The sequence below is a fragment of the Melospiza georgiana genome, chromosome 5, assembly GCF_028018845.1.
Source record: "Melospiza georgiana isolate bMelGeo1 chromosome 5, bMelGeo1.pri, whole genome shotgun sequence".
NCBI classification, from domain to species: Eukaryota; Metazoa; Chordata; class Aves; order Passeriformes; family Passerellidae; genus Melospiza; species Melospiza georgiana.
The window spans coordinates 14,842,246-14,863,734 of record NC_080434.1 but is presented as its reverse complement, the minus strand read 5'-3'; the positions used below and the strand labels follow the sequence as shown (position 1 = coordinate 14,863,734).

Below are 21,489 nucleotides of genomic sequence, written 5' to 3'. Positions count from 1 at the left end.
CTTGGCAGTCTCTGTCTGGGTGTGCAGACTTTGGCTGTTGCCCCACCAAAACACTGCCCTGTCTTCTGTTCCCACCACCCCATCACTGTCCACACACTCAGAAACATGTCAGAGCTGGCCAGGGGCTTCCACGTGTTTCCTGTTGGGTGTTGCTCTGTGGGTAAGAGCAATGGAGAACTTAAAAATTAAACCAAACATTTTCAATCTTCTTGCTGTATAGGGCGGGCTAGCCAGGGCTCAGGATTTGGATGTGGGTCTAAACCACACATGTACCCAAGCAGGGAGAGTGGTTGGACCATAGAATTGGGTTGTTCCACTGTAGAAATAAGTGGTAGGTCTAAAATTAATCTCTCTGAGTTGAGGAGAGTCTGCACTCCAGATATTACTTTGGAGTATCCAGGTAAGAGCCATTTTAAATACTTGCATAAAATTTTCCAGTAGTAATCTAAGAAAGGAGGGTTGAATGGTGACTGTGTAGGAGCTTCATAGTACTTCCCCTAGACATCAGTCTGTCAAAATCTGATTTCTGGTCAGAATTTGTTGAGTTCTGGAATTTGTTGAAGCTGGTGAATCTTTCTGTTCAGATTGGTGGGGAGTGATCAATTGCTGCTCTGCTTCTCTAGCTAATAATTTTTCTTAACACACTGATGCTTTTATAGGTCATCAGTTTTAGGTTATTTAGCTTGAGTAGCTGAGAAATAGGTCAGTGATTCATTTAATGACCAGCTTGTTGATAGATTTAAGCCCCTTGAATTATACAGTTAACTAAAAATCTGAACTGGTTGCTTAGTATTGGCAATGTATGTATACCATAAAATAGTGGGGGGGAAAGCAAAGTTGCAGCATTGCACCTACAAGTAGATAAAGAGGAACCCTGAGTTTTGAAGCCAGTGCACTGACCAACAAATCAAATATTTCTAGGAGATATTCTTTAATATGATGTTAGAATCGTGCATAATAACACTTATCAGACACAAGTGCCAGAGGTGAAACTTGCCAATACTTTTAAGATTTTTCCATTAAAAAATGACAGAAACTCCAAGGATTAGTAATAGTGTCTAATTGACGTAGACTGTTTGAATGATGGAAGTCCAGAAATTGAGGCTACCCATCTGTGCTCAGAGGTGATTTTGTCTCGTCTGGCAATAGGAAGACTGATAATGGGCTGGTGGCCAGCAAAGGCAAAGTCCCAAGGCTGGCACTATTGTCCATCCTCAGCTTTCCTTGAACTTTAGTCAACAGTAGGCAAAGTCATAATATTTAACCATATTTTCGTTGCTTTAATGTACATGAAAGATGTGCTATACTCCTTTCTATTTCTTCCCCATTTCCTTCCCAACTTTGCCACTCTAATACCACATGGGCTGCACTCATGTTCCTCTGATTTATCCTGCCCTGCATATTTGTGGTTTTGCCCCATTGTGTAGACTCAGCCCAGCTCACTCATCCATTACAAAAACATAAACTTGGAGAGAGAAACTGAAAGGGAAAACAGGAAAGGATTTGTTTTTGTTTTGTATCTTTGCTGCATGTTTACACCATATTTCTAATGTAAAGAACTATATACATTTCTCTTTCCCTTTTCAGTCTTTCAACATAGGTTATAGCATTTCTCCTCAAGTTCCCATCAACTGTTATTGACAAATATTTGGCTAACAACTCATCACTGCCTCTTGAAAGCAAGACAGCCATCTACTGCTATGTACACAAGTATGATTTCTAAGGCAAATAAAAGTACAGGAAATGTGACTCTTGGCCACAGTACCTTTTAATTAAGATTTTAGAGGCATACAAAAGTGGTTTGGTATGTGTTTGACTATCCTAATTTTATTTTTTTTAATTGTAGAGAAAGAGGAATGAGGTACTTTGGATGCTGACAAATCAGACTGTCAAGCAAGGGCAGTTACCTTGGACCGTGCCCAGCAGCATTGGGATGGTGCTCCCCTGAACCTTTGCCTGGTACTAAGGCAAAGGTACCAACCTTGCTTCCCAAGCAGGCTCCCTTTGGCCTGCCTGGAAAGCAAGGTTGGTACCCTTGCCTTGGTTGTTGTCTTCAGCCTCATGCATCTCTCTTCATAGTTGGAATGCAGAAACCAAAACCTGTAGTGACAACTTCGCTGCAAAACAAATTTGTGCATTTGGAAACCCATGTAGCTTCGGTCATGGATGGTTTTGTAAGAGGGGTAGATTGTAAGGTCTATTTCATGGACCTTAGTGCATTTACTAGGATCCACAATACACCTTAGCAAAAAGAAGTGTCTTTACACAGGTAAAACCAGTAAATGTTCAGGGTGCTTGCAATGTATGTTACCCATTTGGAAATATTTGTGCATGTTCAATGTTACTGTTTCTTTGGTTTTTAGAGTGTAAAGGGCTTTTCTGAGCACAAAGCTAGGCTGTTTGCTGATGTTGTTCCCTAATAGAGAAGGATTTGCATCACTGAGATTACAGCATGTCATCAGAGTGACATTTTCAGAAAAACAGAAATGTACTGCAATGCTGCAGCCGCTTGGCTAAAGCCCTTCTAGTTCCTTTTTCCTGTGAGAACAACAACAGCTAAATTTTCAAGTGATGTGGCAAGCTGATGGTTCGTTGCAGGGCTTTTATTACAAACCTGCTAGTACAGCTTGTCTGCTGCAGTCCTGAGCAGCTAATCCACCTGCTCTGGAGTGCAGGCAGGGACTAGAACCAGCCAAGTTCTATTAGTCCCTTAATGACTTGTTTCTGTCTCTGACATATGTTGAGAAAGGACGGACAAAATTTTCCCACCAGTTGCTGTGAAAGAATGGAAAATAGCAGTGTCTTGCAATTCACTGCAACATTTTAAAAAGAAACAAACATCAAAGCAGAAGAGTTTGTGCAAAGCCCACAGGGATCTTCTGGAGTCAGCCAGAGTGTCAGCTGCAATGGCACTTCTGTGGGCTGCTGAGCTAAGCCAGATTTGCAGAATCAAGGCTAAAATCCATCCTTGTGTGGAAATCTCATGGGGATCTGGAGCTGCATCCAGTGTTGCACTTGTTTCAGGGCAAGCAATGCCTGACCAAGTTGCAGATGACAAAGCTCCCTTTCCAACGAATTCAAATCTAGATTATATGAAAGGAGAAGTTACATTTTATTTCAGACACAGAGGTGCTTCAGGAAAAAAAGAATCTTTCAATCTTTTCAATATTTCTGAAACCAGTGCCACCAGTGTAAATTAGAACAAAGCTTAGAACAATGAGATATTATCCCTAACAACTGGGACAATGTAATATAACTAAAATGAGAATGACAATAAAAGCATAAAAACAAGTATCTGCCAGTTTTAAGAATCTCTTTGCTTGACTAACTTGTAATTGTCTTTTTCTTTTTTGTTTTCTTTTTCGTTTTCTTTTTTCACATAACACAGGCCACTATTTCATGCTGACAATATTTTGGATACTTCAATAGGAAGAGAAATAAAATACAAAAACTAAAATTGAAAGTATCCAGATGTTTGCTTCTACAAAATTATACTTGAAAATATTCAGATGTTTACATCTAAGTTTCCTTTAAAAAATTTAAAAATGGGTTCAAATAGAGACTTCTATGATTAAAAATCTCTGAAATGGAAGAGGCCTCAGCATGCACTGAGAGCACTGACAAATTTATATTGAAGATTTTTATTGTTGACAGATTTGTATTGGAGCTGGACACTTCATTTCTATTAATTTTTGGGAAAGCAGTACATGGATTATACATTTTGCACTTGCCAAAAGATTGCTGAATTACTTGTGACTTACATAAATTCCTAAAATAGATGATGCTTCCATTCTGTTGCTTCCATTAACTGTGTTTTGAAAGATAAGTCCTCCTGGACTTATCTTTGCCTGAGGGAAAGCTCAGCTTTCCCTCAGGCAAAATCCACAGCTGAAACTGCACTTCCAAAAGGACAATGTCTGGTCAGCAAAGTTGTCTTGTTATTTGACCACGGGAGAGACACAATTACTAGCTGGTGTAGGTAGTCCCCAGCAGAGCTTTCCTGTAGCCTAGTGGGGATTTACCCATAAAATCCTTCACACAATGACCTTCCTAGACTCCTACCCTTAAAATCTAGGTGGGATTCCATGAGGTCTGTCTTTGTCTCAATGCCGGCTGGGTAATGGTGGGATGAACCCCCCAAAGTACAACTTTAGGGTTTGTGTTTTTTTAAAGCCTGCTCTTACCTCAACGCTACCAGCTTCATATTCCTTTTGATAGCTAAATGATTAGTGCTTTCTCCTAAATTTGTAACTTCAGAGTGCTCCTGGACACCAACAGGAGTTGTGTCCTTTTCTGCCCCCGAAACTGTCTGTTTTAACAGAGAAAACCCAGGGTTTTGGGTCAGGATGCTGTGCCCCACTTATTTTCAAAACTGTGCAGAGCATCCTCATGAGGCATGAAGCCATGAGCATCTCAGACAAGAAGCCAAGGCATGAGCAATGCAATTTTGAGAATCAAATCTTCAGACACTTTTATTCATTGTAGCATGCTACTACTGGGAAGGAAATTTACAATTTACTAATCTTTTATATTTTGTTCTTCTGAAGACAGTGCTGGAATGAAACTGAAATAAAAACCATCAGTTTTTTAAAAGACTTGGGTCACCTTCCTGACCTTTTATTTATGAGTAAATCAGACTTCCACTTCTTTGTGGAACAGGATGGGGATTTATTAGTTAAAGGTTTGTTTATTCTTTAAAAATAATTGTATTGTGTTAGGGTTCAAGTTGGAATTAGAGACTGAAATTATACAAATGGAAATATGAATTTTCTGTAGGATTGCAGTATCCCAAACCTGTATTAAGTATACAGCTGATGTAAACAATCCAAGTCCTAGTTTAAGGAACAAAGAGGTAATTGGGCACTGCAACCCAGCTGTCAGGAGGGGATCCCCTTCCACTCTCAGTCAGGGGTTGAGGAACACATCTGACCAGAAGTGGACCCCAAAAGATGAGCCATGCAATAAGTTAGGAAGAATTAATGTACTTGAGATGCCTCACAGAGGGATGGGAGTTGTTCAAAAGCCTGTTTAGAACAGGAGCTGACTCCTGAGTCTCTGGTATTGGGAATGAAGCTGTTTTGTACAGAAATGGCTGTGCAGGCACAGGGGAGCAGCAGACCTGCCAGCACAGACAGACACATGGCAGACAATACAACTGTCATGCTAAAAGGAGTATCTGCGCAATTTAGAAAAAAATCAGAGGATAGAAATTCTCTGTGGCTGCTCCTGGGAGTGAGAGAAGAAACACACCCTGGGTGTCCCTCACAAGGATCAGAGCCTTGTATGGTCACAGGCTTTCATGTGCCAGCCCACCTGATAGAAGCACAGGGGGGGAATGGGGAAGAGCTGTCAGCCCGTGAATGATCCTCCCACGGAACGCCAGCGCTGTGTGGCTGACACGGAGGGGCCTGATCAGCAGCTGCCACTTACAAGTCAATGCTAGCCTAAGATCTGCCTTGAAAAAACCCTCAGTGCTTTGTGGAAATTGAAATATTTCTCTTAAAGAGATAACAAGATGTGAGATTGATGAAGTAAAGGATTGAAAACCAAACAGAAATCAGTTCCGGGTGCAGTCACTGGGGATTTAGTAAAATGACGAGTAGAGACACAAGGTACTTGAGGGAAAGTAAAGCAGATATTTTAAAATTCTCCTTACTTGCATTTTTAGGGTGCTTCAGCTGGATGTCTGAAGGTATTTTCTCAGCTGTGAGCAATTCATAAGAAGAGAATAATATCTGAAAAGCACATTCCTTCAGGAATACTAGACCGTAAAAAAACACACCAGCACATCCAAATTGTAATGTGAGTACTAAAATTTTTCCAGCCACACCTAAAGTATCTGAAGATAATCTTTGATGTCCTAAAATAATGCTGCTTAAATGTTGCTTGATACTTTTTTAGGCTGTGGCAGCTCTCATTTGATCCTCCCATCTAGGTCACTTTTTCTGTTCTTGAATTAAATGTTGTGAGTTTTTCCTTTGCATATTTTCACTGTAATTACTGAGCTTTACTTCACAAATAGTTTATATAGAGTCCAGACTCCAAAGAAACATTAAAGACAAGCATTTTCAAACCTTCTCAGATACTAAAAATGCAAATAACCACTAACTACATTTAAGAGTATGGATATCTGATCTGGGGCAAATTTTGTTCCTAGATTATTTGAAAAAATTATTTTCCATAGTTTGTAATTTAAATACCTTTAAAGGACCTAACCCAAGTGCTCAGTTCTAGTGTAGTGTTATGAATCAACATTTAAAATCATGCAAGCAGCCTCCAGTCCTGTCATAGTCCAGCTCTGCAGAATTTGAGGACATATTTAAGCATATAAATAGTCCCAGTAGAATGAAAGAAACAGCATCCAGCTTTAAACCAGACAGATATTAAAGGAAAAAAGTGTGATAGTCTGCAGAGAGACTGTATTTATAATGTGTGTGCAAGTGAGAGGCTAAATTAAGGCTGTTTGGAAGCCTCTCAGCCTGTGTTTTGAGCCTGTGCCTGTTTAACTTCAGGCTCCTGAATCAAAATCTGTTAGTGGTCCTGAAGGCACTTTGTCTGCTCCTCTATGCAAGTGGAAACTAGGACTGAAGCAATGAAACACAGTTGATTATTAGAAAATAAACATATTTTTGAAACACATATTTTTTAAAAAAATATTCAGTTAAAGCACTTTCTATATGGCATTACATTGTTAATTCTGGTTTGACCATCACAGCTGCTAATATGTGATACCTCCCTTTGTCTGGGTGATTATACTAAACCCACATATTGCTAACTCAAAAAGTTTTCAACAGCCTTTGCAGTTCCAAAGAAGCTGTTTCAGAAATTTTACACTTTTGTCTAGAATCTGAAATCAGAAACCATGCTGAAATCTGGAGATCCATGTATCTGCACTCTCATTTTCAGATGGAAATGTGAATTTTGTTTTTCCTACAATCCTTATTTCTCTGAAACCCCCATCTCAGCATAGGGTGTATTTAATCTCTGACCAAGTCTTCATACAGGTGATAGAATTTTTTGGTGATAAGCATCCAAAATGGCCATCAGTCACAACCCAGGAAGGGATATGCTGAGGGCATTTGTGGCAGAAAGCATTGCTTCTCAACACCCTGTGTTTAAATCCAACTTTCAGTTCAGTATAGCTGACTGTAGTGCTGCAAGACTACCTGAAAAAAAAGAAATCATAAATTTGGCCTTCTGATTGAGTCTGGTATGGGGAGAAATCCATATCTAAGAGCTGAGTTGGATGCACTGCACCACATTTTCAGGTGGATCCATGTGTTGATCAGTGTCTGTGATGGCAGTACAGGATGGCACACCTTTATTAAATATTTTTTGGTTGCTGTAGAGAGTTGTGACAGTGAAATATACTTCAGTATATATAATAGCAGCCCAATTACACATCCTAATAGCAGTGCACAGACTGATACCCCTTAACTCCTGTGGTGCCTCTTCTATGCATCTGTCCATGCCAGTCATACCCCTGTGCCAGTGTAGGTACACCAAGTGTGGTCTGAAGTGAAAAGATCATGGTTCTGACAGGCTGCTACCTCGCCTGCATCCTGCTCTCTGAGGCTTGATCTTATGTCAGAAGGTACAGGTTTTGTACTTAGGTGTATCCTAAGTAAGAGGCAAGAAATACTAAAATGCTGTGAGACCTGGCATTCAGCCATTCACAGGAGATACAAGAATGAAAGAGGTCAGTCCTAGCTATTGGCTGCTAGGACTGACCTTTCTTTCTAAAAGAAAGAATTGTAGATGTGATCCTATAGGAAACAGAAGCTTCCTGGAAGCGAACATATAATTCCTCTCGTAATCCATTTTGGTTCTGAGTACTTAATTGTGAAGCTTTATGCCTTCTACCATATCTGCAAAGGTCAATCCACACCTACCCTGAGTCTACACCCTTCTCAAATGTGAGGAAGGGCAGATCTCAGCATGGTTTAAATTCTTATCATTTTATCTCCACAGAGAGAAACGTGGAGTTCATTTCAGGTTCACAACTCATTCTTTTCCCATTAGAGCTGGAAATGCTTTTAGAGAATGCAAGTATCTGATACTCAACAAAAAAAACAAAAAACAGAAACAAAACAAAATAAAAACCTGGAAAATATAGGTGCAATATTTAAAGCCTGTAAATCAGGAGGGTGGATTGCACAGAGCCATCCCAGGTTTCCAAACCGGGGTACTGATCAGATCAGGCAGGCAGCTGACAGGGAATTTTTAATCTCTGAGGAGCTGGAATGGCAGACAGGAAGAAGAGAGAAGGATGAATGATTAAAAGCAAAGCAGTACCTGCATTACTGCTTTTGGAGGATGTAATCTCACAAATATGTGCCTTGCCTGAGGAGTCAGCATCCTAATAAGAAGCTGGCTCAGCCCACTTGGGAGGCAGAGGAGCGGTTAAATCTCCTGGTGGCTGGATCCCATGGAGTGCTTTCCACATGTTGCAAAATTTCTGCCTAATCCTTGCAGGTCAATATGCCTTTGAACACTAGCAGAGCTCCCCCCAAAGAATTCTACAAAATTATCTCCTTTTGAGGCTGCACCAGTGCAAGTTACTGGGTTCCTCCCCTGTGAGATGAGGTGAGAGGATAAAGATATCTGAAGGAAGTTTTAAATTCATAAAGCTACCTAATCCCCATTCCAAATAATTCCTTAGGAAGCTTACATTAATGTAAGTTTCATATAATCTCATTGTCCAGGATGCTCTCTGCCATCCCAGTATTAGTCCTCAACAGATCATCACTGCAAATGCAGGCATTTCACAAGGAATAAAAGTTTGGAGTTGCACATGTGCATTATGGCTGGGTCTAAATAATGCTGTAGATATTGTTAGGGAATGATCAAGCCATTTTACTACACCTATTTAACCACAAATATTTGAGATGAAATTGCAGGATGATTTCTAGCCACCCAAGCATTGTGTTTGCCAAATGCTCTCCTGTTAGCTCTGGCAGACAAGTGGTTGGCACCAGATCACACTTTGACAAAGTTCCAAAGGTGTTGTATGATTTAGGGCACCTAAATCTACATGAGATGAGTGAAGGCCAGTTGAGGATGGGACACAAAAAACTACAAGTTTTATTACACATTTACTTCAGCTTTACCTTTTCTATTTGGACTTCTGTTGCCAACTTCTCTATGGTGAAGGGGTATGAAGAACAACAGTGCCAACCTGGCACGAAATTATCACACTCTAAATTTCTTTTCGTTCCTAAGAGAATTTCTGTTGCTTTTGGAAAAGATTGGGTTGGTAACAGGACATGTAGGGGAAGCCTCCTGATGGGGATTGGAGGGCTGTTTGTGTTCATTCAACAAGCAGAGCCAACCGCCTGTAGCTCTGTCTGCCTGTACTTGTATTTCTGTCCTGTTGTTGCATGTCTACAGCATTTGCCACATCTCCTCCTGCCTCTGCAGATGCTCAGTGAATAATGCACTGAGTCTGGTCACCCTCAGCACTCACAGGGAATTAAGGGTTTGTCTCTACTAGAACTTGAATCATAATTCAAATTTGAATTGTTTGCCTTTGCCATGTGTTGAATATACATGTAACACCAAGAGAGACTTTTTCTCAGAGCTGTAAAACTGATATCCATTGTGCCAGCTTTTCAAAAATAGTTTAGCAGTTGTTAGTAACAGCACATAATAAGTGTCTCTGATTCAGATCCCAAGTTCATATTACCAAGTGTCTCTTGGTTAATTTCTGAAAAGCCATGTCAATTTTCAAGCTCATCTGACTCTTTCTGAAACGTCTAGACTCTGCAGAAACCCTTCTTACACAGAAATGCTCTTTCAGCCTTGCCTTGTCTCTAGGCAAATGTCTATTTGCTTACTGAACATTGATGAGCCCTGGGCAGGGCAGTGACAGTTTACACAGATCATGTGTCATTAGCTCTGGGGAAGAAAACTCAAACACAAATTTGTGTCAGTTTTGAAGTGGAGCTGAATTGTGGGTGGCCATTTCTTGCTATCCAGAATTTGGAGAACTTGTGGTGTTACCTCTCATAATAATTTCTGTGAGCTAAATTATATATGGGTATGGACTTACAGAGAACTCTTGAGGTTGATTTTTAATAAAAAGTTCTGCTTAACCCGACTTACAAATTCTCCTTGAGTTCCTGCAGGGGAACCTCAATAGACCAGAACCCTGCATTTTAACCCCTCCTTTTTTATGTTCTACCTGCCTTTCTCTATGATCTCAGGCCATATGGGCTTGCTACACATGGCACAAATATCTGAAGTCTCACAAACAGCTATTGAAATAGCAAAAAGCAAAAATAAACAACAAAAGATGTAGATTCAAATAAAAAACCTTGATAGATACTAGCTAATGTTTGAGCTGGCTTTCAATCTGACTTTTTAATGCAACATTGTAACACAGTTAGCTACGTCAAGAAACAGTCCTAAACTCTGTGCAGGTTTTTTTGTGGGTTTATTTTTTACAAGGTTAAAAAAAAAGAATAAAATTCACGCTGGTGATCAGGAGTGCAAAAGAAAGTTTCAAACAAAGGCAAGACTTGAAATGACTAAGCATAAAGGACAGGGAAAAATGCAAAGAGGTAAACTTAGGGACAATGACATATTTTTAATCATTACATAATATTTGATGTACAAATACCATGCAGACACGTCGAGTAAGATAGAAAGTTAAAAAAATGGTTGTCTCCAGAAAGAGTTAAGTATTTGTTTTTGGAGGAGAGAACTGGACATGAAATCATAGAAAGGAAGATAAGGGAGTTTGAAATGCAGTTTAAATATTAGATGGGGCCAGTAAAAGAGGAGGGAAGAAAGAGCCAAAGAGCTAAGAGTAGCAATATGATATTTAGAAATGTAAATATAAAAATGGAATGTGGGAGGGATACTATATAGGCAGGTAGGGGTAAGAGATGAATGAGAAATAGGAGCAGTTTAAACAAAGATACTAAATGTCAAAATTGAGAATTTCAAAAGAACAGGTCAGAAGGGACCACTGACAGAAAGAGAAAATGGAGACACCTGAAAGGAGAGAGAGATTATGTGTTTTGTTACCAGTTCTCTTGGACATTCTGGGGAACTGCTGGAAAAAGCACTGCTCACCCTCTCTGCAAAAGGAAAAGACAAAAACAAATAACGACACAATAAATGTTTTTAGCTAAATGAAGCAGGGATTTGGGAAAGGCACTAAATACAGCAATGGAGAAATTAGGGCCTAGGATCACGAGGATGGGTACCAAGAGGGTGATACTAGCTGATACATGAGACAGTTCAAAAATATGATCTGCAAAAGATAATATTAGAAATAGGGAGTGTAAAGGAGGAAAGCAGTGTGCCAGAAGGTTGGGCCAACAATCCTAACATTAACATGAGAATTGTCAGGATATCAATGAATATAAAATGGATGAATAAAAGGTGGAAGGGGAAAGAAATAGAATTTTGAATAGCGAAGTACCATATTGCATCATTTATACAGGTTAGAAATAGGAGGCACCAGCACCTCTAGAAGAAAAGCAGAGCTTTCATTAGGTTGTCTCCTTGTATGCATGATACAGAGCACATCTCTCAAGAGAAGTGGCTGACTTCAGATGAGAAATCACACAACTAGTTACCACATGTTGAAAGAGTTCTTGAATAGCAAGTGTTTTGTAAGAACTTCTCCAGAGCAAGAACTTCTTATTCAGCCTTGCTACTGAGCAGGGACCAGGAGAGCTGAGACATTTTAATGCTCTCCTCAGCAATCCTGGGTCCCACAGTCTTCAAGCAATAAACCATGAATTATTTCATTTGGCATTTGGGGTGAGGTTGCACTATCCCATCAGACCAAACTTTCTCAGACAGATGAGTCACCACCTCGGTGATTACAGCCAAGTGCTGGCACAGCACATAGAGCAATGCAAGCGTGGAAGGGCAGGAGGATGCAAACCAGCTCTGGAACTCACCTCCCCAGTGACACAGCCACTCACATGGATTGTGGCTACCTGTGTGTTGATGGGAGTGACCTGTTCCCCTTGGTGCTATTCATGCACAAGGCTGGAATGTTGTGGCAGGGGTAGCATGACATGAAAGCTTAGGGAGAATGTGACTTTCAGCTGAAATATTGTAAAACACAGAAGGCAAATTTAAAAATTGTTAAAAACACAGCACATTCTCACTCAACAGATTTGGTAATTCAGTTTGCTATTTGTTCACTTTACTGATAGCAATAATTTGCAGTTTGCACTTTTCCATTCTGCTCAAAGAACAGAGGTGACACAGCTATGAATAAGTTGGCAAGACACTACTGGCTTCCCCACTCCGCCTTAACCCAGAGGTTGTATGGTTTTAACTAGACCAATGCAGTTAAACAGATACATTTGAAAGGAGAAAATTCAGCTCAAACAGAGTAACTGAGCTACCAAGAAAGGAAATGAGCTACACCTGAATTCCCATTTGTATAAACCAATGATATGCAGTGGTATCAGGAAAAGGGAATCACATGTCTATACCACACTGCTTTACCAGCATAAAGTCTGTGTGTAAAATCAGGCTGTCAGACATCAAGTTTTTATATTTTCATCTGTTGCAAAGATTTTTTTTCTGTTGTTAAAGCATGAATTGACAGAAATATGCTGTCACTTCTCCCACTGCAAAAATTTCAGTTTGATTTGTTTGCTTATTAATTGACTAGGCTTTGTTCTGATTTTCAAGGAAGGGTCCCCCCAAAACAGACATATTAAAACATTTAGATACAAATACTGACTTCCTTGCATAAATATAAAATCTATTCTGTGGCTACAGGAGCATTCAATTCTCAATGAGAACTTTGCAAACCCTTCATTTAACAAATGCCTCCCAAAAATAGGAAGCACCAGCTTTTATTGATATTAAAGGAATAAAATAACATGGAAAAACTGTCATTACATTCCATGGGTGCCCAGTCACCACACATTTCAGGTGAGTCTTGAGTAGGCCAATATTATTCTATCACTTCAATAAACACAACCACCAAAAACTTGGAGGTATTTTACTAATATTCTCATGTTACATTTTAACTTTATAAAAATATTGCACATAAAAATTAAAATCACTTAGTACTCTGTGTGTTTGAGAGTATTATCCTTAAGATTTGTGTAATAATGTGAAACCATTGACTTATTTACTCCCATGATTGCTTAGCTATCAAAATGTCACAAATCTTGGATATACAGGCATAACATGGATTGCTCTCCTGTGGATCCCTGACTGCCTCCTCTCTTCCATTTTTGCCTAAGGGTACAAAAATTGTTATTTCCTTTTACCATCAGGGGAGAGCAATCTTCCTTTTGGTAACAGTTTTAAAAGAAGATTTTATAGACCTGAAAGGTATCCAGAACTGCACATACAGTAACAAACACATACAAAAAAAATCAGAGTGTAATATTTCTAAGAGTTTTCTAAAAACATGCATTTTTGAAGAGCATATTTATTTTACATATTGCTTACCTCAAGAATGAATCTGAGAATGTTTTTATTATATCAAACATACCTTCAAAATATTTTTTTCTATTTTGACCTTGTCTAGACATCAGTTATATTTTTAAAACTTCATATTTTCAGTTCCCACTTTTAGAAGTCACTTTTGGGTTACTGAAAGCAGCCTCAGTGACTTGATGCTGAAGAACATAATCACTACCTAACCATAACATGAGGCAGAAAGGCTACAGAGAAAAAGCACCTTATTTTCCACACTAATATTAAAGTATTAAAGCAAACAACAGCCTTAGCTACCTGCCTTTTGTAGAAAAGGTTCTTCATTTTAAATATAATGCAATCTAAAGCTATATTCTTCCTCTCCCTCCAAAAGATACCACCCCAGGATGTAAAAAACCAGTGTGCTGGTGGTTTACCCAGACAATGTAAAGAGATCTTCAGCTCAAACTGTGTGTACAGGCTGAACTGACAAACATTTACACAGCACACTGCTTCCTTTTCCAGTGTTTGTATTTGGGATCTGGGAGTCTGCATCTCCCCATGACAAACACCTGAAAAAGTAACAACTTCAGAATGGATTTCATTTTCACTCACTATAAATGTGACCAAAATCCAAGTGAGGAGAAATATTTGGGCTCCTAAATAACTTTGAAAGCTATAGTGTTAGAATTTAAAGTGTCTGACTTACAGAACCAGTTTCAGTGAGTGCATTTTAGTTTGGTTTCTCAGAATGAGGTAGGAGGCTAGGAAAAAGTCATAAATTCTCTAAAGATACATGATTTTGACAGGCTGTATGTTTTTTAAAGCAAGTTTCACAATTCACCTTTAAAGTCCAGGCCAAATTAGTAAATCCTTCCTGTTGCTTTCATGAGGGAGTATGAAAACACTCAGTAATTCACTTCCTTCCTTTCCAGCTAACAATGTTATTTCCCATCTGCTGATTTTACAAGCCTCTTCTTGCAAAAGTTACACTTCTTGTAGAGTGCACCCTTGTTTAACCAAGATTTGCTGCTAACATAGATGAGTCTTCCTCATTCAGATCCAACACCTTCACACACTGAATTCTCTCAGAAGGAAACAGAGAGGTTCTTTATCTGGAACCCAGGGCAGTGAGGGCCACATGGAGTCAAATTATAACAAATTACACATTTACTATATGGATAAGAGAAACTTTTCCCTAAACTTGCCTTTAGCAGGAAAAGCTGTTGCAAAGAATCTATTTTAAATTGGAAGATTACTATAGGAAAATTATCTACAGATGTCTGTGGGATTTAGATGAACTTCAAATAAGCTTAAGTACTTTTCATAAGCTTGTTCTGAAGTATTTAAGCAAGAAGAACGTGACACATTGTTAATTGAAAAGATTTTGCATCTGTTTTAAAATAGTAAATACCTAGAAGAGATAATTCAGAGGAGTATGTTTTTCACCAGTTCTATAAATCTCCATCTAGGACTTTATTTATTGGGATTTCAACAGAAATTTCTTAATTAATCAGAATATTCTTTGGATGGAATTCACATAATATATTTCACAACAAGGTACCAGAAGTTTGTGAGGTGTTTTTGGAAGGGGTTCTAGTAAAATGTTCTTACAGCCAAAAGCTTTTTCTCACCAACCATAATATTTTCACTGTCTTGCAACAATCTGATACATTTTCTGAAATGATTTCACGATAATGAAATTGGATAAACTGTCCTGCACCAGAAAAAAAAAAAACAAAACAAAACAGTAAACAAAGCTATAGCCAAACTATTTATTTAAGACTGAAGATTCACATATGCATGAGATTTTTTCCTCATGGTTTAATTTAAGGCAGCATAACAGATTTTTTTATTACACAGGCTTCCTAAAGGGCCTCTAAATTAGAGAAATTATTCCTCTAAATTAGAAAAATTATTATCTCCAAATTTTGAAAAAAGGTTAAATTTATAGATATGGAAAAGATTTAAAACAGGTTTTGAAAAAAGCCAGAAGGTCATATACACTGTGGGTTTTGGCTCTGATATGATTACCTTGTTTGAAATGCATACTCAAAGACATGTAAATGTACTGTGATTTACACAACTTCACACTGCAGTCATGCAAACAGCACCCTTGGTAATGGGACTTGTAGTGATAAACCACATTAGTGCATTGAATCCTACAGCAAAGCCTCCAAGTATTGAAAATAAAACAAGAGCTCAGTGAGGTTTTTACTCCAGATACTGGGGTTTAATTTCTGTAGAAATACATGGAGTTGCACAAAAATACCTACATCAAATCTATGCACCAAAAAGGCTGAAAAGGAGAGAATGACCTTCCTTTTTGAAGTAAAGGTGTGTTTATCTTTTGACTCTTGGATAAATGATTATGCCATTTGAGTGTATTCACACATGAGCAGTTTTAAGAAAACAAAACAGCACATTCAAAGCTGTGGTAACTTTCTGCTGTTCATCATCTGCTGCATGAGTAAAGACGGCCAGAATTCTTGATAAAGGGCAAAAAATATTTCTTTTTAAAATGCCTTACTTCTCTGAATTTAAACATGTATTTTCTGTGTTATTCAATTTTGTGTTTATGTATCAAAAGCACCAAAGGGATAAATATTTACTACTCCACTGTCAAAACTTCAAAAACACCAGTGAAATTACTGATGTGTAGAAGTGCTAGTCTCTTGAAGAAAGAATTCCAAGTGGTCAACATTTTATCCTGAGTGCACCAAACTGCTCAAAGAATTTCTTTTGCCTCCACTGTACAAACTAAAGTTAGCATTTTAAGGGTTCAGCTTACTCCCTCTCCTCACCTCAAATATATGTTATTTGCTCCTGATTTTGTGGAAAATTTCAGTTCATAGCCCTTTTTTCATAGTTTTGTTATGTTCATCTAGGCACCTGAGCAAAACATACCATAGAGTAGTTCAGCAATGCTTGTTTTTAAACTATCTTTGGTTATATAATTTTTTTCCCAATTACATGCTTTTCCACTTTACTAAAATATTTATTCACATGCTACATGTTGAATAAAATTCTCCAAGTCAGCTAGGGAATCATAAAGAGAATCATCTGTGTCCTGACTTCTGAGAAACTTTCGAAGGGTATCTAAAGCACTCAAAGCCTCATTTTTGGATGGTAAAAGCTGTTCAGCTCCCTGAAGTTGGTCACCTTCATCCTTATCTTCATCACCAACAAATGTCTCAGCTTTATCTGATGCACTTTCTTTGGCACACATTCTTTCATTATCTGTGGGCACTTCATAAGTGACCAAGCCATCATCTATAGCTGCATATTCTTCCAGAGACAAACTTTCTGGAAACTCTACTCCAGCTGCCCGTGCATGTGCAATCAAATCCAAATCGCTTTTGACTTCATTGTCATTTTCATTTGTCTCAGTTTCTAATTTGAAAGTTGCTCCATTGCAACTTTTTGCAATAGTCTCTGGTGTTACTTCCCTCCAGCACAGGTACAGCATCTCAATTGCACCAAGAAGGGTCAGCATAAACTCTTTATTACTTTCTACACAGTCAAAAAATCTCTTGATAAGACAGTGCCTGTATTTTACCTTTAGACTTCTGATAATCCTTTCTTTCATAGCTATACATGAAGAAGAGTCCGGAGGAAGGAACACTAATTTGACAGACTTCAGGTTCTTTACTTCTGTGTGAGCTGGGAGAGAATCAACAAGAATAACCACTCGGCGCTGCTGTGCTTGAAAACCACGATCGAGTTTGTGCATCCACTGTTCAAAGATTCCTGAAGTCATGCATGCTCTGTCATTTGCTTCATAATCCACTGGCAGCGATTTCACATCTTTGAAAGAGTGTGGACTTTTGCTTTTTCCTATAATGAGCAGTGGGAGTTTCTCAGAGCCATCCATATTTGTACCCACCACTACAGTGATGCTCTCTTTGCTTTCTTTGCCTACAGAAAAAGTTTCCCCTTTAAATGTAAACGTGTTATGTGGTAACATCTGATACAACAACCCAGTCTCCTGTATGTAAAACACATTTTTTGGTTGATAATCATTTAAATAACAAGGAAGCACATTTTGGTACCAAAGAGTTGGAGCACCCACTGCAGGAGTAGCAGCTGCTTCTACAGGCTGAGCTCTGAAAACTAAACCGTACCTCGACTTGAATCGATCGAGCCAGCCATTGCTGCATTTAAAATCACTGTGTCCAAGCTTCTGGGCAAAATCATTCGCCTTGAGGCGCAACATGGGGCCATTGACCGGCACATTCAGGCACTGCGCAATTCTGTACCACTTCATCAACGCTTCCTCCAGGTCGGCATAAAAAGCAGTCCTCAGTCTTTTCCTTTTAGGATCAAACCGCAAAGTTTCAAAGGCTTCCAAAACTTTTTCCTTATTCTTCATAATCGAAGACAGGGAGTTCCTCTTGATGCCATACTTGGCTGCAATCTCCGCCTTTTTCTTGCCGCTCTCCACAGCGCTTATGATGTCGATTTTCTCCTCGATAGTTATGCTTTTCTTCCTCCTCACTGTGGCTTCGGGCAGAGCCTCTGCCATGGCACCGAGCAGCGTCTCCCGGGCGCGCTCATCCGCGCCCACAGCCGGCCGCGCTCCTTCCCTGCCGCTCCGGCCCCGACCGCGGGGGCTCGGCTCGGCTCGGCGGGGCTGGCGCAGCCTGCCGGGCGGTGCCGGCGGTGGTTGCCATGGCTGCGACCATAGACATGACGGCCTAGAGAGGCCGCCGCCGTCATCCCTTTCCGGCCCGGCGCTTCCGGCTCCTGCTGCCACCGGAGAAGGAAGAAAATAAAGCTTGAGAGGGGCCGCCGGCGCCGCCCCGCCCGGCCTGCTCCGTCCCCCCTTCCCTCCTTCCGTCCTGCCCTGCCGTCCCCCGCAGCACGACGCCCCCGGGGCCGCAGCGGCGCCGCCGGCAGGTGAGGGACGGGCCGGGCCGGGCCGGGGCAGCCGCTGGGCCCGCGTTCGGGGAGGGCCGGGCCGCGCCTCCCGCTCCGTCCCGTCCGACGTGTCACCCCGCGGGGGCGGCCGCGCTTCGCCGGGCTCCGGGCCGCCCTTCCCCGGGCACCGGCAGCGCCAGGCGGGTCAGGGTCGGCCCGGCTCGTACGGCCTGGTGCGGGCGTGCTGGGCGGCAGCACAGGCAGAGCAGCGCCCTGCTCGGGAGCAGGCGGGTTCCGCGAGAGAGAGAGAGAGAGAAGCTGTGTGTTGGTGGAGGAAGAAAGCTGTAAATGCTGTGTAAATTTTGTGCCCCTGGGAGTTATTCCACACCCTGGCAATTACTGTGTGCCAATTTGTGTTTTGCTTTCTGTTCTTAAAGCATGGAAGCGCTTTGGTGTTGTGCGACAAGCAGGTGTTGCATGTGTAATTGTCTCCAAAGGAGTGGCAGTTCTTCCAGAATTTCTTATAGTACCGCTCTAATGGGTTATTTTTAACTAAAAGCCACTAATAGCCTTTAATTGCATGAAAGTCTTTGGAGGGGATCATTCTGAACATCCAGCCCAGGACGTAGTTTCTGTTCCTCACGTGTGCTTTTTATGCTTGGTGGAAAAGGTAGCAAGGAGTTATCACTTTGCAGTCGGTGGCTCTGTTACTTAAGAGTTGATTCTCTAGAGAAGATAACAGAAGGGTTCTTTTTGCAGGGCTGGAGAAGGATGTAATTTGATCAGTGCAACTCCAAAACTTTCTGAATCGTGTTTATGTATGTATGTGCACGTGTACTCACACAGTTAAAATGTCAGGAATAAGAAATGTAGAAGAGTGTTAGACTGGCAGAACTGGAAGCTGAGGCAGTAGCTTGATCAGCTGTTTTTTTTTTTTGATTTGGAAGTTGAAACCATAATGGCAGCCCATGGCTCAGCTAATCTGGAGATGAGCAGAGCATTAAATTGTTTAGGGCCGAGTTGGTGTAGCATGGAGAGTGTGAAAGTCAGCAGCAGCCCTGTTCTCCAGTCTTCTTCTCCATCATGTCTTCTAACTCCCAAGCATAATTAGATCTTGCAAGTGGAGCAACCAGGAAATTGAAGAGCATTAAGAAGAAACTATGGTGTGATTGCAGCCGGAAGTGTTTAATACAGTTCTTTATAGTACCTTTTTTTTTTTAAAGTATTACTTTCATAGTATAGTACTTTTTTTTTAAAAAAAAAGGTGGTTGATCTCTATCTTGACAAGAATTAGTGAAAGTGTCTTAGTTAGAAATTGAAATAGTCATTAAAATGGTCATTTTTCTACCAGAGATTTTCTTCAGTGTTACAAAAATTTACATTCTTTATGCAGTTAAGTAGTAAGACAATATTAAAAGTGTGTAATAAACTTCATTTTAGACATAAGATATCTTGCTGTTGTCTTATTAGTAATTGATTTAGGAGAAAAGTAAGTGAAGGAACCAGTGAATCTTGCTTAGAAAAGCTGATCTGATTGTTGAGAATCCCACAGTTCTCATTTCTGAGACCATCAATCATTTACCTAAGTGATGTAAGTATGTGAAGAATATACTTCTTATTCAAAATTAATTTATTGTTGATGACATTTACTTCATATTTTCATGAATAAGCAAATATGAATTCGCCTTTTTAATGAAAAGTACATAAGTAAGCTCTTTTAACCATTAATTATAAATGGTTAAATGTCTCTTTATGTCTCCATCCTAGAGGAAGCTTACTATGTTGTTTATAAGTTCTTGCTTTGTTTTGCTTTTTATTTTGCCAGTTGAAAAAGTGATACTTAAATCCCCAGGACTCAAAAATCATGTGGTTTTATTTATGGTGAACAAACCTTGAAATTACCGAGGCTGTAATCCAATATGAAGCTGCACTATGAGGGGAATGACTCTCAGTCTGATCTGTGTCTTCTGTTCTGCTGTGGTGCAGTATTTGTGTGGATGTGCACAATTGGGATGGGGGGTAAAAGAGAACCCAGAAGGGCAGGAGTGATGTGGACAGGTTTTGGTTCTTGTGGAACCGAATATGGATCAAGCATGTTTTTTCCAAGGAGAATCTCTTTGAGTTGTTCTATTGCAACAGATGGTAGCAAATGTCCTGGTACAGCAGTCACCTAATGTGTTCTAAAGTTGTGGCTGCTTTAGGAAACAAACCAAGCCCTGGGTAACACAATCCATGCTGTTCTGGGGATTAGCAGCTTCTTACAAAGAACAGCCCCTTGTCTGGCACCTGCAAGAACTACAGAGATGCTAAAGTCTGTGTGCATTTCTGTAGTGGAACTTTAAATGATAGATGTGTGTAGATGTTGTGATTACCACAATTTCACATGAGTGTCTTCACTTCTGAATCTTGGTGAAGATGTAGAAAGTTTTCATCCTTGCATCCAGTGTTTGATGCTTACATCCCCATTTTTTTTCTGTAAAAGCAGTAATCAGGAAATTCTGTAGTTAAATTTGAATGTGCAGTTGAACTTTTTATGAAAGCCACCTTTAATCTACATTTTTTCACCTTCTCATGTTTTAAAATTGATCACTGTGATCCTGCAGAGCTGCATTGAAACTGTTAGTACTACCTGTAGGAAAAGAACTCTACAAAATATTGATCATGGAGAGGTGTTCTAACATAAATGGTGACTTCATTTGGGTTTTAAAAAATTAATTATTTGCCTTTATGCAGAGTCTTCTACATGGATTTGTGAGCTGGTTCTTGCCCCTAGGTTCTCAAATCTATCAAAAGTTCTTAAATCGATCAAAAATGTTTTTGCCTGTAGCATTTAATAGTTTAGAACAGTGTTACCGTGGTACATAGGCTTGTATGTGATGAACAAATATGACTCCAGGAACACTGATGTGGTAGAACTGAAGAACAGATTGTCTTAAAGAGGGCCCTACCACAAGATGAATTTAATTTTTTGTTTAACAAGTAGAGCAAGGAAATAACACTTATTGTCCTATTCTATCATGCAATTGTTTTAGCTACTCAGAAATAAGCTGTTAAGCACGGAGGTTTTCAGCCACAAGCAGAGTTTGAACAGGACCATGCAGGCAAACAGCATCTCTGCTGTATGGTCTTGCATATTCAAAAGAAATTTGAAAAATTAAGGAAGCTATATAAGGATGTTAAACTTATTTCTTAATTACCTCAAAGGGAGTTTTATACTGATCC

At 39.8% G+C, this 21,489-nt stretch overlaps 2 protein-coding genes across 4 annotated transcripts in view; one reads left to right on the top strand and one right to left on the bottom strand.

Annotated features, from left to right (window-relative positions):
* Positions 1 to 16,405: 16,405 nt before the first annotated feature.
* On the bottom strand, positions 16,406 to 20,501 carry TIGD4 (tigger transposable element derived 4). The gene is made up of 2 exons (XM_058024274.1): positions 20,478 to 20,501; positions 16,406 to 18,442 (listed from the first exon to the last, which is right to left on the bottom strand). Exons 1-2 carry the CDS (start codon positions 20,499 to 20,501, stop codon positions 16,406 to 16,408), a joined length of 2,061 nt encoding a protein of 686 aa, XP_057880257.1.
* The window catches only part of ARFIP1 (ADP ribosylation factor interacting protein 1), a 40,813-nt gene continuing 37,475 nt past the window's right edge, over positions 18,152 to 21,489 (top strand). For all 3 annotated transcript variants that reach the window (XM_058025067.1, XM_058025068.1, XM_058025066.1), the window contains exon 1: positions 18,152 to 18,306. The gene's annotated coding sequence lies outside the window, so the exon portion shown is untranslated. The remainder of the gene's footprint in view (positions 18,307 to 21,489) is intronic.